This window comes from Echinops telfairi, unplaced genomic scaffold (genome assembly GCF_000313985.2).
Source record: "Echinops telfairi isolate 266 unplaced genomic scaffold, ASM31398v2 ScPeMD7_9;HRSCAF=40, whole genome shotgun sequence".
NCBI classification, from domain to species: domain Eukaryota; kingdom Metazoa; phylum Chordata; class Mammalia; order Afrosoricida; family Tenrecidae; genus Echinops; species Echinops telfairi.
The window spans coordinates 7023695-7042935 of NW_022103906.1; the positions used below are offsets into that span (position 1 = coordinate 7023695).

A 19241-nucleotide genomic window follows, 5' to 3' on the forward strand; every position below is an offset into this window, starting at 1 on the left:
AACATCAAACAGCAGTCTCTTTTACCTTTAGAATATCTCCTTCACACAGCTGAAAGTTCCGAGCTCTGAGATGGATCCCCTTGCCAGCTTCTGTTTCTATTTTATAGATACACTCATGGTCATTATCATAATTTGATGGGAAATTTGGAGACAGTAATGTTCCTTCATTTCCTTTGACACTTGCTCCACATTCAGCTAAAATAAATGGGACAATAAAAGAGAATTAAAGAAGATTCAAAAGTGGAATTACTGATTTCAATAGATAAAAAATTAAGAATTATGGCCACCCTCACTTCTATCAATGTATGCCTGTTCTTAGTATAGTTACTCTTCTACAGACTAGGCACATTGTACTGTTTTAACAATTTAATGACACAGATAAGCCATGTTCATCCCATCTTAAAGGTGTTTCTTTTATGTTGGTTGTTCATAAAATGACCTCGGACAAGAAGGAAGCAATATGCCAGGGAAGAATGGCTCTAAAATAAAATAACAATACTCCCGTTATATGACTTGTTGGAGATATCACTATGACTTGTTGGAGATATCACTGGGGCAGTCATATTATCATCCTCTGCCCCATCTCTCCCTCACAAAGTGTCCCCACCAATTCCAATTCTATTAATATTAATTTTTTTCAACATTTGTATTTTGTGGCATCAAGATGACTAAGTTAAAAGAAAAATGACAGACAAAGCTATAATAACATTGAACTCATCTACATTATATCTGGGGCAAATGAACTTTTAATGGTAGTAATATTATATTACTCTTCCTTTTTAAATGTTAAATAGGTAAATAAATACTAGGCCACTGACATCAAATTGATCCCTAACTATTGCAACACTGTGGGACAGAGCGGAACTACTGCTTCTTAGGTTTTTAAAACTGCAAATCTTTTGAGAAGGACAAACACTCTCTCTCTCTCTCTCTCTTTGATTGGCTGGTGAGTTTAAACTGCTGACCTTCCACTTGGCAGCCAAATACTCAACCCATAACACTAGCAGGGCTCTGATATCCTTAATTATAGGAAACAGTAATTTACTTCTAGGTACAAATTTACATAATATCACCTTTAATCAAAGTAAAAGTGAGGGTAAATATATCTCTTTAATTTCTGCTGACATAGAGAGACTCTATGTTACCCTTTTTCTGATCTGCAAAAATGAATAGGATAGTTTAACTACTATGTCAGCTCCAAAATTTGAGGAGATCAAAAGGATCTTAGAATGATATTGCCATAAATATGTGTGCATAATTGCCATGAGATTCTATATCAACCAATTTATTGGAATCTATTCTATGCCAAGCAAATTAGTTTTAATTCAACAAAATAATGATTAAGTTAAATAATAAAGTTAGAAACAGAAAATCAAGATATTATATAAATAAATGAGGAGAAAGGAGAGAAAGCTACACACTGATATATATGGAAATAAATTGTTTAAGATATTATATAACATTTGCATCCATCTTCTGCACGTCATTGTCCTCTGATTCTGTCTGATTTAGCCTCTTTCTGTTACTTTGGCAGGTAACGAAATCATTTATACCACTAGATTGACTCCCTAACCTAGTTGCCCAAGGAACTTGCTGGATAGATAATTACAGCTCACGATCAATTTTGGACATTGGATTTCACAAAATTCCCACGTAGAAAAGAGTGGGGAGAAAACAGCAAGCAGAATACCCGTGAACTCTGTTTCACGTATCCCTTACTTCTCTTTAGAAACAGAGATCGAGTCTGTTTCTAGGGAAGAAAGTATTGGGAAAGGTTTTGTGACCCAAGAAAATGCCAGCTCAATGTGACAGCAGGTACGGCAGAAGGAAACACGGCCCCGCCCTTCAACATCTTCACTCTGGAGCTGTATTTGAACTCACTCTTGCAGTCCTGGAGTTCAGACTAACCAGTTTAATAGCAGTAGTAGTAATAATAATAATAAACGTTTCTATAAGAAAATATATTTTATTCAGAGAAAGGTAAATGTGTCTCACACTCAAAATTGCATTCATTACTTGGGCCCATGTCTTGGTGACGCAGGGCAGTTCAGGGACTTCCTATGTCTGAATTTATAGGGACAAGACTTTAATTCTGTAGCATTTTCTTATTGTTATCTTTTGCAAGTGATAAAACTTTCAAACGTGAGCAAGCTATGAAGCCAGCCTTCATAACCAGAGCCCCAGCCTTGTCATTCTTCGACCTGACATTCCCTTCTCTGCACTTACCACGGCAAGTCAGGAAGCGTTCAGAGACACTAGGAGCTAGTGGAACATCTGGCTTGCCAATGCAATTGCCACAAAAGAAAACCACAGCAATAAAGCGCGTATGGTGTGAGGAAAAGTGTAGAAAGGTGGATTAAGAGACGCTTCATTGCTCATTAGCCAAATATTGTGTGATCAGCATTTACATTCATACAAAGTGGTCATGTTTATTTTGTTTTTTCTCTTATGAGTAATATATAAACACATGTATTTTCCTTCCTCACTTCTTCCCTCATCCCCCCATCTCGATACTTCCATAAACCTACAGGCTTGAAAAAGGAAACATTTTCCCCTTACTGCATTCATATGCTGTCACCCTAAAATACTTCTGGTGAGATGACCCCTTATCTGTGACCAACGGTGTGTTTAAGGTGTGGGTATGTCATGAAAACAAAGGTGGTGTTTTGTTTGTTCAATCTTGTATCCCCACCATCTGAAAGAGTGCCTGGTTCAAAAGAGACATCTAATACATATCTTAATAAATGAACAAGGAAATCAGGATATATGTCCTTTTAACTGATTTTAAAGTTATTTTAAAAGAAAAATATCTTAGGGCTCTGGAAGTTTTTAAGAATAAAATAATTTTTAAAAATGTGAACTCATTTTTAGTGGTGGAATGAGAATAAAGCTTCTTTCTTTTTAAGATTGAAATAGGAAAAATAAGGAATTATCTACTTATAGATTTTTCTTGATAGTATAAGACAATTATTACTGGGCTTAGGTTAAGGAAGAAGGAATTATTTATTTTTGTTTGATTACTTGACATATTACAAAGAAATGACATATTTTTATAGTGAGAACAATTTGGATTTTGGTATAGGTGTGGTCCTAACAACAAAAGTTAAAACATTTAAAGACTTTTGCACAAGTGACCAACATCTTCAAATTCTATGGTCATGTTTTTACTAGACAAAGGAGACCACAAGTGATTGGTCAGCTCCCTAAATACTCTGAAATGATCACTTCGTGCTAAGTGAGGACAAAGACTAGAGTTTTACCCAAAACAAGATAAGAAAGGGCACCTTTTAAGGCAGAATAAAGGCTATCACTTACTTGCCTTCTATTTTGACAACACAGTTCTCGGAATCATACACCTCCGCTGATGTGCCTCAGGTATCTAGGGCTGTGGAGTGACCTGAACCCCCTCAGCGTTTCTAAAGACAGGTCCAGTTTCCACCAGAAGAGGCTAGCAGCTCTCACGTCTCTAAGTGACCCGAAGTCACAGGGGCTGTGCTCTTCTTACAAGCACCTCTTTCCAGAAGAAAGTGCAGCAAATGAATGGCCTGGAAAGGTGGAATGTCAACCCCAATTGTTGGGCTAAAAGCAGAAGCCATCCTGGAGAGAAGTGTCTAATGTACCAGGGGCTTTCACTCTAAGACTCTGTTGAATCTGATATTTGTTGTTCTCCACACAGAAAAGACTGCAGATCTAGTTAAAGGACAGTGGTCAGCTCTCTCCTGTGTGGACAGCCACAAAGAGGAGCACACTCCATTAAAACAGCCTGTATTCACCAAAACAGAGGCTATTTTCAAATACACCATGTTGCAAGAAAGACAATAGTTGACCCATCAAACATTCTGTTAGGATTTGTTTCATGAACTTGGATCTTAAAGAATAGAAGAGGATATCTGAGTCATACTCTTAAAATTATTTCAAATCTAATTATAGTTATGCCGATTCAATGTCAAGTAATTTTAACTATGTAAAGTGTAACTACATCCACCAGGCTGCTCCTTAAAAGTCAGGATGACAAGACTTCATCCCATGTACTTTGGGCATGTTATCAGGTAAGACCAGTCCCTGCAAAAGACCATTTTACTTGGTAGATTAGAGGGTAGACAACAACAACAAGGGCAACCCCTTAGTGGGATGAACCAACACAGTTGCTGTTACAGTGGACTCACCTGACCATCATTTTTAGGAGAGCACAGGCCTGGTGGTGTTTCATTTTGTTGTACACAGCACCTAACAATAAAGTTTGTCTTTTTGGACAATCCAAACATTACCTTTCATTTGTCTAATCTAAACCGTCAACAGTAAGAATTCCTTTATCTTGTTTGTTTTGCAAGAACTTTGTAGATCAGAGAAGGTATCAATGGTCCCATTTTCCACAAAGGAAACTGTGGCTCACAGAGATTAGAGAACTGAGTTTTGAATTCAGGTCTTAAAAGTCAATATAGTTCTCTAATCCCTTTCAAAATTTTAAGATAGAAGAAAGTGGTTTTATACTTTGAGTTCAAAGAGCAATTTAAGTAAGTGATAGGACTGGAAAATGGTAATAATTGATGAGCCTAGCTGAATATGCTTTTATTTTTTGAATTTTCCTTTTGAAAGAAACTTTGTAACATAGAATACAAAGTAAATAAAATCAAAAGGTAACGCATGTATTCCCTTAGGATACTCCTTGAAAGGAATTTTGGATATGTAAATTTGATCAAAAACATTGCAAATAAAAGAAAAGGAAGAAACATCAAATTCTGACAAACAGAAATAAACAACTTTTCAAAATATCTGAATATTGAAATTGTCTACCATTTCATCTTGCATGGATCTACGATCAATGATCATGGAAACAGCAGACAAGAGATCAAACCATACATTTCATTGCGTAAATCTGCTTCACAAGACCTCTTTCAAGTGCTGAAAAGCAAGCATGTTGCTTTGAGGACTAAGGAGCTCCTGATCCGAGCCATGGTATTCTCAGTGACCTTATATTGCAAGTGAAAGTAGGACATAGAAGAAAGAAGGAAGACCTACAGAGAGTCTATGCATTTGAATTGTAGTGCTGATGAAGAATCTTGGAAGCATCATGGACTGTCAGAACAACCAACACTTTGTCTTGGAAGAAGTACAGCAGAATGCTCCACAGAGGCAAGACAAGACTTTGTCTCAAGTACTTTGCACCGAAGAGGCTATTCCCTGAAGGAGGGATTCAGTCTCAGTAAAGTGGGAAGAAGGTCCTCAACAAGATGATATACTGACACAATGGCACAGTGGCTACAACAATGGACTGACACACAAGAATTATGGTGAGGATGCTATGGGGCCAGGAAGTATTTTGTTCTGTTGTACATGAAGTTACTATGCGTCAGAACCAACTTCATGGTACCTATCAACAACAGCAATAAGAATTTTTATTTAAAATTGAGTTTACAATAATAAATGGAGGGAAATAATTTAAAACTCAAATTTAGATCTTGTTATCCTATATTCACATATAGTTTTAAAGAATCATGTAAATAAAAGACATTTTACAGAGTAGGGACAAGGAGTAGTTTAAAAGCAAAATGGCTTTCCTAAGGTCACATAATTGGGCAGATCAGTTGTTGATTTGTTACAAACCACAAGCCCTAAGGACTGAATTGCTTTTTTTTGGTTTTGTATCTCAAATTCTGGTTATCCATTAGAATTATTAATTCATAACATTTTTATAAGAATAGTGAGATGTCATAATAAGAGTTTAAAATTTAAAAGAGAGTATATTCTTTTAAGGATTATTATTGACATTAAGTTGGCTAAAACAATGGGCTCAAGCATAGGGGCATTTCTGAGGATGACCCAGGAGCAGCCAATGCTTTGTTCTATTGTACATAGGAGCCTTCTGAGTCAGAACCAATGTCATGTAACTTAACAACAACAATGAACATGTTGGGATTCAAAAATATTTAGTATTTAGAAGTATCTTAACAATAGGTTGTTTAATTTATGATGCATTTGATTATAAAATAATGGTTGAAAATATATAACATGACTAAACCAACAGAAGGTGACTCAAAATCCATTGCTGTGGAAACTTCCTCACTAAATACCACTGAGGCTATGCAATGCCTCTCGCATTTCACAGAGAAGTTTGTTAATGTAACTACTAGAAGTAGTTAATAAAGATGGTTTTATATTTCCTGGGACTTTGAAGAATATTGTGACATTGTCAATGTGATTTACATATGAATAAGCTTTGGAGACTTAGAAGGAAAAATATATTTTAAATGAGATTTACTAATAAAAACTAAGGCAAACTCACTACATGGAGTCGATTCTAAGTCAGAGGAGCCCCGCAGGACAAAGTAGCCCTGCCTTTGTGGCTTTTCCAGCTATACTTTTTATCTTCATCTCTCGCCTGCAGAGCAGCTGGTGGTTTTGAACTATCCACTTTGTGTTTAGCACGCTAACGCACTGCCCTACCAGAGCCCTTTTCTATTCACAAATACCGACACTGAACTCATTGCCATTAAGTCAATTCCAACTTATTTAAACCTAACGGGACAGAGCAGACCTGCCGTGTGAGTGTCTGAGACTTCTGTCTTGTAGAGCAGCCGGTGCTTTCAGAGGCTGACCTTGAGGTCAGCCGTCCACTGAGCATCTGCTCCACCCCCAGAGCTCAGATTTACTGATATCGGGTCATTGAAAATCTACATTAGTTATTTGTTGGTTGTAGTCACTGAAATAAATCAATAAATCTTATCTGTAGAAAATTTGTTATTGAAAATATAAAATCTTAAATTTATTCACAAAAAGTTGTATAAAATGTTATTCCTAGTTCCTTAAATTTCTATTTTCCTATAATTGTTTATTCTTCAATTTATTCATGTAAATTCTTCCTTCCTTAATTTATATTATTAGGTTAATCTTTATGATTTAACAAGGGAAAAAAGCTTTAGTTTTTAATTATTGTTTAAAAATATAAACAGATTGAAGAAATAATATGTTGATTCTTATAGGAAAATAAATATTTAAATACAGTGGGATAAAGGACTTAAAGGTAAATTTACTTTATCAAAATATAGACAGAAGATTTTTCTCCTTGAAATATTTGTGACCTATTAGTTGAAAGTATCAATACTGATTTTTTCTTATGTTATTCCATCCAGGAATTTACACTCTGCCCAATATATAGTTTACATATTTTAAAAATTATAATCTGACTAATTTCATTTAAATTTTCCAGATATTTATTTAATATTTATTCTATACTAGATATGCAGGCACATATTACTCTGCCTGAGAAAAGTGTGCCAACAAACAACTAAAATATGATATCATGTATGCAATATTAAATTTGAGAATTCTAATGAACTATTTGAATTATTATATTCTATTTGATTTTTTATCTCCATCCTACCGATCTTTTTCACCAAAACAATACACTTTCCCTTTACAATCACTTTTTCTTGTTATTCAACAGATGTACATTTTGACCTCTGAATGTTCTAATCTAATTAGAATACCTCACTTACAAGCATTGGTCAGAAACAGACATGTGACTATTTGAGGGTTCTTGGAGCAATCAGAAGAAATCTGGGAATTTGAACATAATCTTTCTTGGATTAATTTACTCCGACTGGGCAAAGCTTATGTGATGATAAGGGAAGCGGTCGGACACAGTCCAGCAGAGAATGTTCTACCGCGCTCACCCAGAGCCCGAGGATAAGTCAGCACTCAGGCTGGCTGTCAAAAGAGAGTCGGTGACAAATTAGGTCCTTGGTGAAAAGGAATCAACTCCTGAAGCAAGTCTCACACAAACATTTTCCCTAAGAGTGGACGTTTGATCACGTTTATACATGTCATATATTTTCATTTTTACTTAAACTGGTGTGGGCAGCTGTGTCTTTAACTTGTAATTAAGGAATCTGTATCTCAAGTGACACATGCACCTATCTAAGCAACAAACAAAGAAGTGGTATAACAGAGAACTTGAGCATTTCCAGTGGAGGTAAGCATCGTGGAATGCATTATACTGAAATTTAAAATAATGAAAATAACAATAACTTTTAAAATACACGAACCGATTCATTTACTAGTTGTGAGCGCACTTTCCTATAGCAGAAATTAGCAGGCAGAAAAATATAATGTTAAAAACAAACAAACAAAAAGCATGACAATATATAGAACTCAGGACATATCCTGTGGTGTCAGAACATAAATAAGTGGATAAGACTTGGGCAAAATGTAGATGAGTCTCACATGGGCCAGCGATTGAGGAACTTTGTATGTTATGAGAAAACAGTCAAGGTACAGTTTGTTCTGCATATTATAGGGAATGATTTCCTGGACTATCTAGTAGTTGGTGAGCCTGTCACTGGCAGAGTCTGTGCTGAAGCCAGGGACAATTATGAGGAGATAAATTATCAGAGTCTGCACAAAGCAGGAATAAAAGAAAAGGAAAATAGAAGCTTCTTTTAAGAGGTATTTAGGAGGCAAAAGGGAGCCCTGGTGGCATAGTGGTTACACATCGGGCTGAGATCCACGTGGTTGGTAGTTTGAAACCACCAGCAGCTCAGAAGGAGGAAGACAGGGCTGTCTTTTACTTATACAATTATAGTCTCAGAATCCCAAAGGGGCAGTTCACCCTGTCCTACAGGGTTGCTGTGAGTCACGAATGATTTGATGGCAGTGGGGTTTTGTTTGTTTGTTTGTTTTCTTTTGTTTTTAATAGGAGGCAAACTTCTTTAGACCTAGTAATTAATCAGATGCAGAGACAAAGAGATGGGAGAAAGTCAGGATAATGCCCAGAGGTGTTGCGTGAATCAGCTAAGTTTTAATGTTATTAGCAGCATATTTTTGGTAGTCAAATGCGTTGAAGGGAAAATTAGAAAACAGAAGTCAAAATACAAATGGCTAAATACCAAAAGAGGGAAAATTGAAGACTTTCATTATGTTTTCAGAATAGAGTGCAGTGATTAAATATCTGAATTTCACATTCCTGAATTTGAATCTTACCAACATAGTTATTTTGTAAAATTTATCTTCATTGAATGACACTAATTTGATTTAAAACTTTATAAGTAACTGAATGGGAGCCCGTATAAACTTTCCTTTTAATTAATACTCCATTCTCAAAATGTTACTGATGAGCTTCACCAATATTACCGAAGTATTGTAGCTAAAATAGCAGAATATTTTAACTGAAAAATCAGTTACAATAAAAATGCTATCTAGTGTCTTAAAGTCTTGTTCAATCATGTAGCCATCTAAGTTAGGTGCCAGTAAAGTTTACACAGAAGAAACATAGCAGCCGGTGTGTTCCAAGGATTATAAATAATAAAATCTAAATCCAAAGGAGGGAGCAATATCAGAACTTAAATTCTGAACACCCAGTTTGCAGAAGGCTAATAATGACAATGGGCATTAAGCCTCTGACCTTGTGGTCCAGATACAGGAATAGCCTTGCTATCAGATAGTGAGCACTGTAAAGCTGATAAAGTTAGATAACTTTCCTCTAGTTCGTAAATGCTTTCCCCCCACCCCACTATCATGATCTCAATTCTACCTTACAAATCTGGCTAGACCAGAGGATGTACATTGGTACAGATAGCAACTGGAAACACAGGGAATCCAGGACAGATGACCCCTTCAGGACCAGTGGTGAGAGTGGCAATGCCTGCAGGGTGGAGGGAGTGTGGGGTGAAAAGGGGGAACCGATTACAATTATCTATGTATAGCCTCCTCCCCGGGGGATAGAAAACAGAAAAGGGGGTGAGGGGAGACGTCAGACAGTATAAAATATGACAAAATAATAATAATTTATGAATTATGAAGGTTTCATGAGGGAGGGGGAACTGGGGAGGGAGGGGGAAAATGAGGAGCTGATATTAAGGGCTCAAGTAGAAGGCAAATGTTTTGAGAACGATGATGGCAACAAATGTACAAATGTGCTTGACACAATGGATGTAGGTATGGATTGTGATAAGAATTGTACGAGCCCCAATAAAATGATTTTAAAAAATGGAACACCTTATAATTTGACTCACTTCAAATTTATTCTAGTTTTTTAATATTCTATGCTTTTTTTTTTTAACCAATGAGGGTTTTCTGTCTTATTTTGTCATTATTGTTGGGTTTTTTTCCTACTTTTCTTGTCTCTTGATTTTGTTTTGTATGTTTTTTCTGTATATATAGCCCAGGATAGGAAAATCATAGATTAAGTAACTCGATTAATAATTCCCTAAGGACAATGGCAGGGAAAGCTGAAGGGAAACGGGGAGCAATCAATGAGTCCAAGAAAGAAGAAAATGCTCTAAAACGGCTTGTCGTCGTGCTTGCACAACTCACTTTAATATGACCGAACTATTGAATTACATGGATGTGAATTCTAAGCCAAGTGAACACATCAATAAATTAATTTTTTAAAACACAGGCAACAACCGCAATAGTATATGCCTGGTTTTGTCTTCAAGCTAAAACTCGTACCGCGGCTTGTGCCTGCATTTCTAACTGTGTAAAAATGACATCCCTTCGCATCTCTGACTGTGTAAAAATGACATCCCTTACCAGAGCATCTCAGAAGTTTCAAAAAGTAAGTTAGCATTAAAAGTTTGTCTTGAACAGATATGGACGTATGTAAACTAGGTCCATGAAAAAAAAGGTTTTTTTGTTCTAATTATATAGATTCTTTAATTCAAAATACAATAATATATTTTGGCTGGAACATTGCACAAAAACTTCATAGGCCGTCATTTTGGCATCATGTTGCTGATAGTTTCTCCCAGTGTGGGTCACACACCCCTAATGACACCTCTGATCAGCATAGCTATTTGATTTCAATTGATTTCAAATTGAGTTCAATTTCATTCAAGTCTTAAAATACCTTTGTCAGGAGTTTTTGACCTGATGAACAAATTCTAGGCCATTCAGGGGAATTCTAAAATATCTACTACTTTAATCCAATTTTCATAGCCATTTATGACCAAAATGAACATACAAACATATGTCTTGTCAAGGTATAGTGATAATTTAATTCACTTTATTTAAAATATGTCTAATAAAATCCTAATATCTAATTATGCATGGCTCATTAAAATACCAAAAGTATTACCTTTTTAATCATATAAATAATGATGAAAATTAAAATGATTGTGTGATATAGAAATATCTAGCTATGTTAAATTAATTTTCATTGTTTTACATGGGTAATGTAGTATTATTTTCTGACCTCTCCACTCTCTACTTTGTCAGCTACTGATTTGTGAAAGGTATTTATGGATTCCTCAGAGACTAAGAAGGTTTTAAATTAAGGGTTCCGGGAACCCAAGAGGCAAGCGAATTTTGGGAATGATGAGGGCAACAAATGTATAGATGTGCTTTACACAATTGATCTATGTATTGTGATGAATTGTATGAGCCCCAATAAATTGATTAAAAAAATTAAGGGTTAATGTCTAATCCCAAGTTTTTTTAATGATAACAATTTCTGTAAATTTAAGAAATAGACTACTGCACCAATTGTACAGTCCACAGTATGACTCAATGTCAGGGAGTAGCATTATGTGAAGTAAATGGTCAGCTCTGGATATGCTTGGTGAAAAAAACAAAACAAAAACAACCCAAAACTCAGTTTAAACTATATTAACTACCATGATTCTGCTCTTCCTCTGTTAAATTCCATATATTGGCGCAGAATACCAAATTAATAAAATGACTATCCTATTGAACCAATACCCTAAAACCAGGATGTTAGTATAGTACCTCATTACAAAGCAGCTAAGTTAAAAAGCTCTCATACACATTGAGATTATCTCTAGAATTCATCAAGAATAATGTCCAAAAAAAAGTTCAAATTTCTATTCTGTTTACTTTTCAGGGAAAGGAAAGGAAAAAAAAACATTTATAAATTGTCACTGCCCAAGTGTCTGGAGAGCATTGTTGCTCTGAATCAACTCGGTTGTCAGAGTTGCTCTACTAGATAGCCTGCCTTCTAGTTCTTAGCTCCTTGGGTTATAAATTATTTTAGCGATGACATATTCATTTTCCTTAATAACTGTGCTTGACACATGCTTTAGTTTCACTCTTCTTCAATCATAACATTTTATAGCTGAGAAAGATTTTTTTTTATAGATGAGATAACCCAAACAGATTAAGCCATTTTCCCCACTGGTTAGTAGACCTGGCACTGTTCTCCGCCCTTACGCCAGACACTGCTTCCTCTCAACTTTACTGATGTACGCCCTATGCTTCCCCGATTGGATGAATGAAATGAAAGCATGTGACCACCTACCCACACACCTTGGCAGAGGTGCACTCCACACACGACGGCCCCCGCCCAGGCAGGTAAGCTTGGTTGCACCTTCTAGGCGATATCCTGGAAAGCAGGAAAAAGTCAGAGTGTCGCCAACGCCAAACTGAAAACCAATCCTTCTGCTGAAGGCAGGGACACCGGGATCATCACAGGGCTCTAAGTCGTATTCTGAGAAATGGAGAGAGAGAACATTTGTGGAACTAGGCAACAATAATTCAGGAAATATAAAAACTGCTACCATTGAAAAAGTAAATCAGGATATGTTCTTTTTTCAAACCCTGTTTACACCTGTTATGCAGATTCTTTCACTTTGTAGGATTTTTTCCCTCATGATACGTAGCATGGGATTGCAGTATTTTAAACATACACATATCAGAATTGAAGACAGAAAAACCAAAACCTCTATTTCAAAACGGTTCTGCTGAGAGTAGGAAAGTCTACTGTTCACATTTCTAATCGTTAGTCAGTTCTTGTGTTCTTCTCAAATGTACCGCCCGATCGCCAATATATGAAGCACAAAATATAAACTATGTCAAAGGATTACACAGCAGGAATGTTGACCTACCCAATTTGACCTCTAAATCTGACCTCTATATGACTCCACACTTTTTGCTACCTATTTTCAATACACCATGTTTGATAGCAATGAATTTTGAAATTCCTGTAAATTATTAGAAATCTTATCAGATTTATCATGAAAATACATGAAATCCTAGGGAAAATATAACAGCTAACTTTCTCCTGTATTTTGGAATTCAGTATCTAAATACCCTGATTAATGCCTATATTCTGTATTTGCATTATGCTTAACAGTCAATTACCTCAAAGTTCAAAAACTAGACCACATGGAGAAAACACCATCATGATTGGAGGATGGCTTATTAACAACATATGATACACAGATGATTAAACACTGCTTAATCAAAACCATGAGGACTCAAAACAATGATGATCAGAGAATGCAGTTTTCAAAAGAGATTCTCCATGGAGAGAAAATAAAAATCTTCACAACAACCAACAGACAACTTCATAATAATGGAGAAAAAATTGGTGTTTTCAAGAATATATATTTTTGGGTCGAAAATCAATGTCCATCGAAACGACAATCATAAAATACAGTAGCATTGCACTGAGCAAATCTGGTACATAAAACCTGTTTAAAGTTTTAAAGAGTAAAACTATCAATTTATTACTAGGGTTCTCCTGACCCAAGCTATGAGCCTGTTTTCAAATTAGTCATAAGCATATAAAGCGTGGATATTAAATAAAGAAATCATGGAATTAATGAATTGATGCCATTGAATCATGGTTTTGGTGAAGAGTATGGAAAGTAACATGCACTGCCAACACAAACAATTCTGCCTCAGAATAACTATAGTCAGAATGCACCTTCTGAAGCACAGACAGTGCGACTTCATCTCATGCACATGCTATCTGGAGAGATCAGTTCCTGAAAAAAACATCATACTTTATAAAGCAGAGGCTCAGTGATAGGGGTAAGACCTTCAACAAGTTTCATTAACCCACTAGCTGTAATATTGAGCTTGAATACGGTAAGTACTGTGAGGATGGCACAGGGCCAGATTGTGTTCTGTTCTGTTACTGAGGGTCACGGTGAGCCAGATTCGACTAGATAGTACCGGATAACAACAATGATGATTGAACAATGAAAATTATACAATAGTATCATTTGTGATTGACTGATTAGTTAAAGAGAGAGGAATAGAAAAGAAGATTGAAAACCATATAATTTCGTACATATAAACAGTGCTTTGGAGTTACAAAATTCCTTCAAAAAATCATGGTTGCTGAATCGATTATTTAATAGAGTATAATTATCCTGTATGGTTTCTAAGGCTGCAATGCTTATGGAAGCAGACTCTTATCTTCCTTCCACAGAGCAGCTGATGGACATGAACGGCCAACCCTTAGGTTAGTAGCATTTGTGTTAATTCAAAGCAAATAAGCCTTCAAGAAATAGAAGCGAAGTAGGAGTTGGTAAATGAAGTATAGAATTGGAGTATCAATTATATAGTGTTAATGATTACTTTGAGGTTACAACTAGTTGCAATTGATTCAATTGGTAGCAAATTGTCAGGCTTGTCTTCCATGAGTTCTCTAGGTGGGTTTGAACTAGCACTGCAAACCAGCTCTAAATGACTTAGTTATAACTAACCTAACATAATGCATAGCAACCACATCTTTTGCATATGGGATTTTGGTTTGAATAGGAAATGAGTTGCTTGTTCAATGATGGTAGCAGACTGTTCCGCTCAGTTTCCTACTGGTCTCAAATTTTACATGGAGGAGATTTGGTTCTGTGATGGGTAGGTTTAGGTTGCAGTTTAATTGGAAGGTAAAGAGCTAAATGGCTCAATGAGCCTCACCTTTCCATCTCTTGCTCTCTGATGATTGGACCAGTGTGCAGTTGCCTTAGCTAGTTCTCTGCCTCAACTTGTGAGCTACGCTACCTGTGGGACACCCAACCCATTGACTGTGTTGCTATAGTTTGAGGTTCCTTTGAAACCTGCTTCACCACACTGCTAGTGTATTCATCTCCTGAGCTGGGGATTGTCGGACCCTATAATCTGACTGACTTTTGGTGACCTGCCCTGTTGTTTGCTGCCTGTGGCTGGACTGCCTGTATGGCTCTACAGAAGACTCAGCTGTCTGCTTCCTTGACTTGCATTCAGCAGCCCTCATGAGTTGACAGACTGCCAGTATATTAAATATCTTGTGGAAGTGAGTTGAACTGAGCCTTATGTACTGCTCTGTGGAACTAATTAGCTGTTTATTTCATCACGTCGTATATATCTATTCATATATATATAAAATCATAAATGTCCTGGTTTTGGCTCTCTAGAGGACCCTGTCTAACAGCTATGCCCTATTAGACATGATTAAACCCTTCTGAACCTATTCAAACTCCTGGTTTGAACCATGGACCTTTTGGCTAGTAACCAGGCGCTTAGTAATTCTCACACCAAGGGAGTTTTCAGTGACCACTAACTGAAATAAAATATAGAATACTGAATGCTTGAAGTTTTATCTAATTATATTTGAATATGGAACTTTTTCTTTTTTGTCAATATTACCATTTACCTCTGCAGGAATATTAACTAGGAACTGCAGCTGGAAAAATCTACTTCACTAAAACCTTCTTAAAAAGATTTAGATAAAGTGGACTAACAGAAAGGGAATATAAAAGTATATTAATTCCATTTTATAAAAACACCAGGAAAGTCCCCAGAAGGGTAAATACTTAATTTGCATAATAAAGTCGCTATTTATTTGGACACTTAAAAAGAGAACCACATTGTACTAATGCCACAGGCAATCATACACATTAGAAGAGTCACTGAATGTACAGGCCCATAAAAAATCCCTCCAAATGAAATGATTCCTTTAGTATATCTAAAGAATATGGTAATTTAAAATTGACTTTGAAATCAAAGGTGAGCTATTTTGTTTCTTAAAAAGATCCTTTGTCCTCAGGTGTGATACAAACTAGACATAAGTGATTTCTCCTGCACGTTTCGTGTATCATTTTATTTAAGTGGTAGGCAAATGAACTGTTCTACATGCTCAGGCTGTTACTGCTGTAGTTATGACAGTCAAAAGTATTGGAAAAAATGGTCCCAAAGAGCAACTATGACCTAGAAAAGTAAGCTTTATTTCTGTTGTTGTTTTCCTGCCTGTTTGTTTAGGGAGTTTATAAAAAGAGAAAATCAGTTTTAGAGTTGGATACTGACTTTGGTAATCAAAGGCTTATTGTTAGCTCTGTGCTGAGAACAATAGAATCAAGAGCCAGATGGGGCCAAGCCAATCAAACATGGGTCATGAGAAACAGCCATGGAGGAGGTGTGTGGACTTGTGTCACTAATATTTTCTTTCTTTCTTTCTTTTTTAAGTATTCTTTTTAAATTCACTTTGATTATGATGAAAATAAATTGGAAAGGGACCGATATTATGGTACTTGATAATAACTGATATTTACCAGGAAATAATTATAGCATAAGAGGGATTTAGGTATTAGGATAAAGAAATCTTAATTCTTTGATATGGAAAGTGGGCATTTTCATGATTGCTACTGGTTAAAGTAAAAGTTCCTAGAAACCGAGTAGTTTGAGGGGGCTCTGAAAGATCTATGCATGAAATTCTAAGACAAATCAACCAAAGCAGATTAGAATAAATAGCAATTTGTCATACTTATGGGTGGTTTCAAGCTCTGTAAGCAGACATCAAAAATAGCAGAACGCTCTGCCGAAGGGGTGAAGCAGTGGTGCAACAATGGGGTCAAACAACAATTGAGAAGATGGCACAGGAAGGGGCAGTGTTTCAACCTGTGGACCTAGGGTTGCAGCGAGTGGACACCTAACAACAAAAGAGTATTTCAAAGCATCTTAAAATCCCCAAGATTTCTTTTTCTGTAACAAAGCATTTCATTTTATATATTTATTAATGATCATGGAATACATAGTAAGGGGTCACTGAAATCCTCTTCTTTGGTTGTATTTGGATATGTACATGATGGAGTCCTGCTGGTTCTGCAGGTCAGGCATTAGGTAAAGGGGGTGGTTCAAACTCAACAGCACTTCTGCAGGTGAAGCGTGAGATTGCCTGCCCCTATCAAGGTTGACAATGTCAGGACCTCTCTATTCGCTTAGTATAGGCTGGAATTCACTGTTGGCAGTGGGGATTTTGGTTTATGTATAAGATGGGAGTCCCTGGGTAGTGCAAATATTAACATACCCTGGATGCTAAGTGAAAGCTTGGGGGTTTGAGTTCACCCAGAATTCCTTTTGGAGAAAGCCCTGGTGATCTGCTTCCAAAAAATCAGTGCTTGAAAGTTGACAGCACAACACTGAAGGCACACCTGACGGCACTTCCTGCAGCACTGTTCCCAACAGACAGAAGTTGGGAGCAACCCAAATGCCCACCAGTAGTGGCATCAGTCAGTCAGTCAGTCAGTCAGTCAGTCAGTCAGTCAGTCAGTCAGTCAGTCAGTCAGTAAATAAATGAATACTGGCATGAAAAGAAATGAAAGATGGATACAGGTCACAATCTGGTTGAACCTTGAAAATATTGCTAGGTGGAAAAAGTCCTTAACAAAAAGTGAAGCCTTGTGTTATCTCAAAAGCATAAAGAGCCACGCAACACTGTGGTTGCTGCAGGTGGGAGGCGAGGGAAAAGAAGCCAGTCTTTGGTTAGCTAATACCAAGTTTCTTCGTATAGGGGGTGGAAAATATGGATGTCGACAATAGATAAGGATGGTGGTTGTACAACATAATAGATATAATATTTTTAATTAATTATACAAGTAAAAATTTTGACTTAACAATTATTATGCTGCCTATATTTTAGTAACAGTAACAATAATAAAACTTTGGACCACAATTTTACTTTGACATCCATCAGGTCCCCATAAGTTGGATTTAAGTCGTAGGTAACTGGTCAACTGGCAATGTCTAAAAATCAAGGAGAGTGAAGCAAGCAATGTGAAGGGGGACCAAAAAAAAAATCTGTTAGAAGTTTAATTTTAGCTGAGTCGCTAAGACTAGAATATTGTAACATGGAATCTTATCAGGGAAATAGAAATCTATTAAGAATATGATGTGCTTGAAAGTAGACAAAACATGTTATGATTATGGAATTGGGGACCATGTCTTAAAATCTGTACAAAAACTGGATTATAGAAGATAAGGTGGAAAAACATACTTTTTCAAAGTATCATATAGACAAATTCAAATTAATGTAATTGTGTAAGTCTATTAGTAACAAGCAATAATGTCCATTGTGTGGGCAGGGGGTATATCAGAGATATTTCAGGGGTCCTACAAATGAACATCATATGCTTATTATTTTTATATTTTATTAATAAGCTTCTATGAACAATTTTTAAGTATATGTAACCATTTTCTCATCTGTAAAATGAAGATAACATGTACACCAAACTGCTGGGCCACCAGGGCTCCTTATTACATCATCCGAAACTCAAAGTCACTGCCAAGTCGATTCCACATCACAGAAACCCTATCAGACATAGGAAACCTGTGGGTCTCTCAGACTACCTTTTCATGGAAGCAGAAAGCTTCCTATTCCTCGGGTGCCATGACTGGTGGTTTCCAATAATGGCATTGTGATGAGCAGCACAAGGTGTAAGCCACTGTGAGACCAGGGCACCTCCATGCACATCGTATTAAAATAAAAAATTTGAAGCCATACACATAATAAAGATTATCTATGATTCATAGTGCAAATAATGCTTAATTTTTTAGCTTATATCAGCTAATAATTCTGAATTTCCCCCCACAGTATTTAGAATTAGTTGATAGTTTACCTTTATTTATACACACACACACACAAACACACAGTGGAGCAATGGTATTATTATTTTCAATGGACGGAAATAGCACAGGAGATCAACGTACCTGAAAATGTGATGTTGAAGCCCTCATAGGAAATTGAAAAATCTGATATAAACCGAAGCTGGGCTGTGAAGTTTCCAAACAAACCTGCCTTAATAGTATGGGGCAAGACGGAGCCCGTGAGTCTGGCAACAGGCTCGGTAAAACTTCCATCCTCTGTGATCAGTAGGTAGTCGTGAGAACTCTCAAGGTGGAAAGTGTGAAAGATCATCTGAACTCCTGAGAAAAAGAGAGAAGAGATTCTTAAAAATCTATATAAATGTATGTGTGTATATATAGATGTATGTGTACATTTTCAGGGGATTTTAACATTCTGGTCCCCTTAGTTATAACCCTTGGCAGAAAGATAGTGAGTACTATATGTTGAGTTATTCTATTGAATAAACAGACTTCAACAATACACTGGGAAAAAATAGAAAAACACATTTAAATGTTTATGCCAAACACTCATCAAACCAGGGTAATCTTGTAGAAGTAATGCAAATTTAACGGGCTCATTATTTGTCTATCCCATAACTTTATGCTATGCACTTAAACCA

At 36.4% G+C, this 19241-nt stretch overlaps 1 protein-coding gene across 1 annotated transcript in view; it reads right to left on the reverse strand.

Moving 5' to 3' along the window:
- The window catches only part of CSMD1 (CUB and Sushi multiple domains 1), a 2262799-nt gene that overhangs the window by 427062 nt on the left and 1816496 nt on the right, over nt 1-19241 (reverse strand). Inside the window, exons 20-22 of the mRNA XM_045286696.1 lie at nt 18706-18921; nt 12254-12442; nt 26-195 (exon numbers count right to left, since the gene is read on the reverse strand). Of these exons, the coding sequence (XP_045142631.1) occupies nt 26-195; nt 12254-12442; nt 18706-18921 (575 nt within the window). The remainder of the gene's footprint in view (nt 1-25; nt 196-12253; nt 12443-18705; nt 18922-19241) is intronic.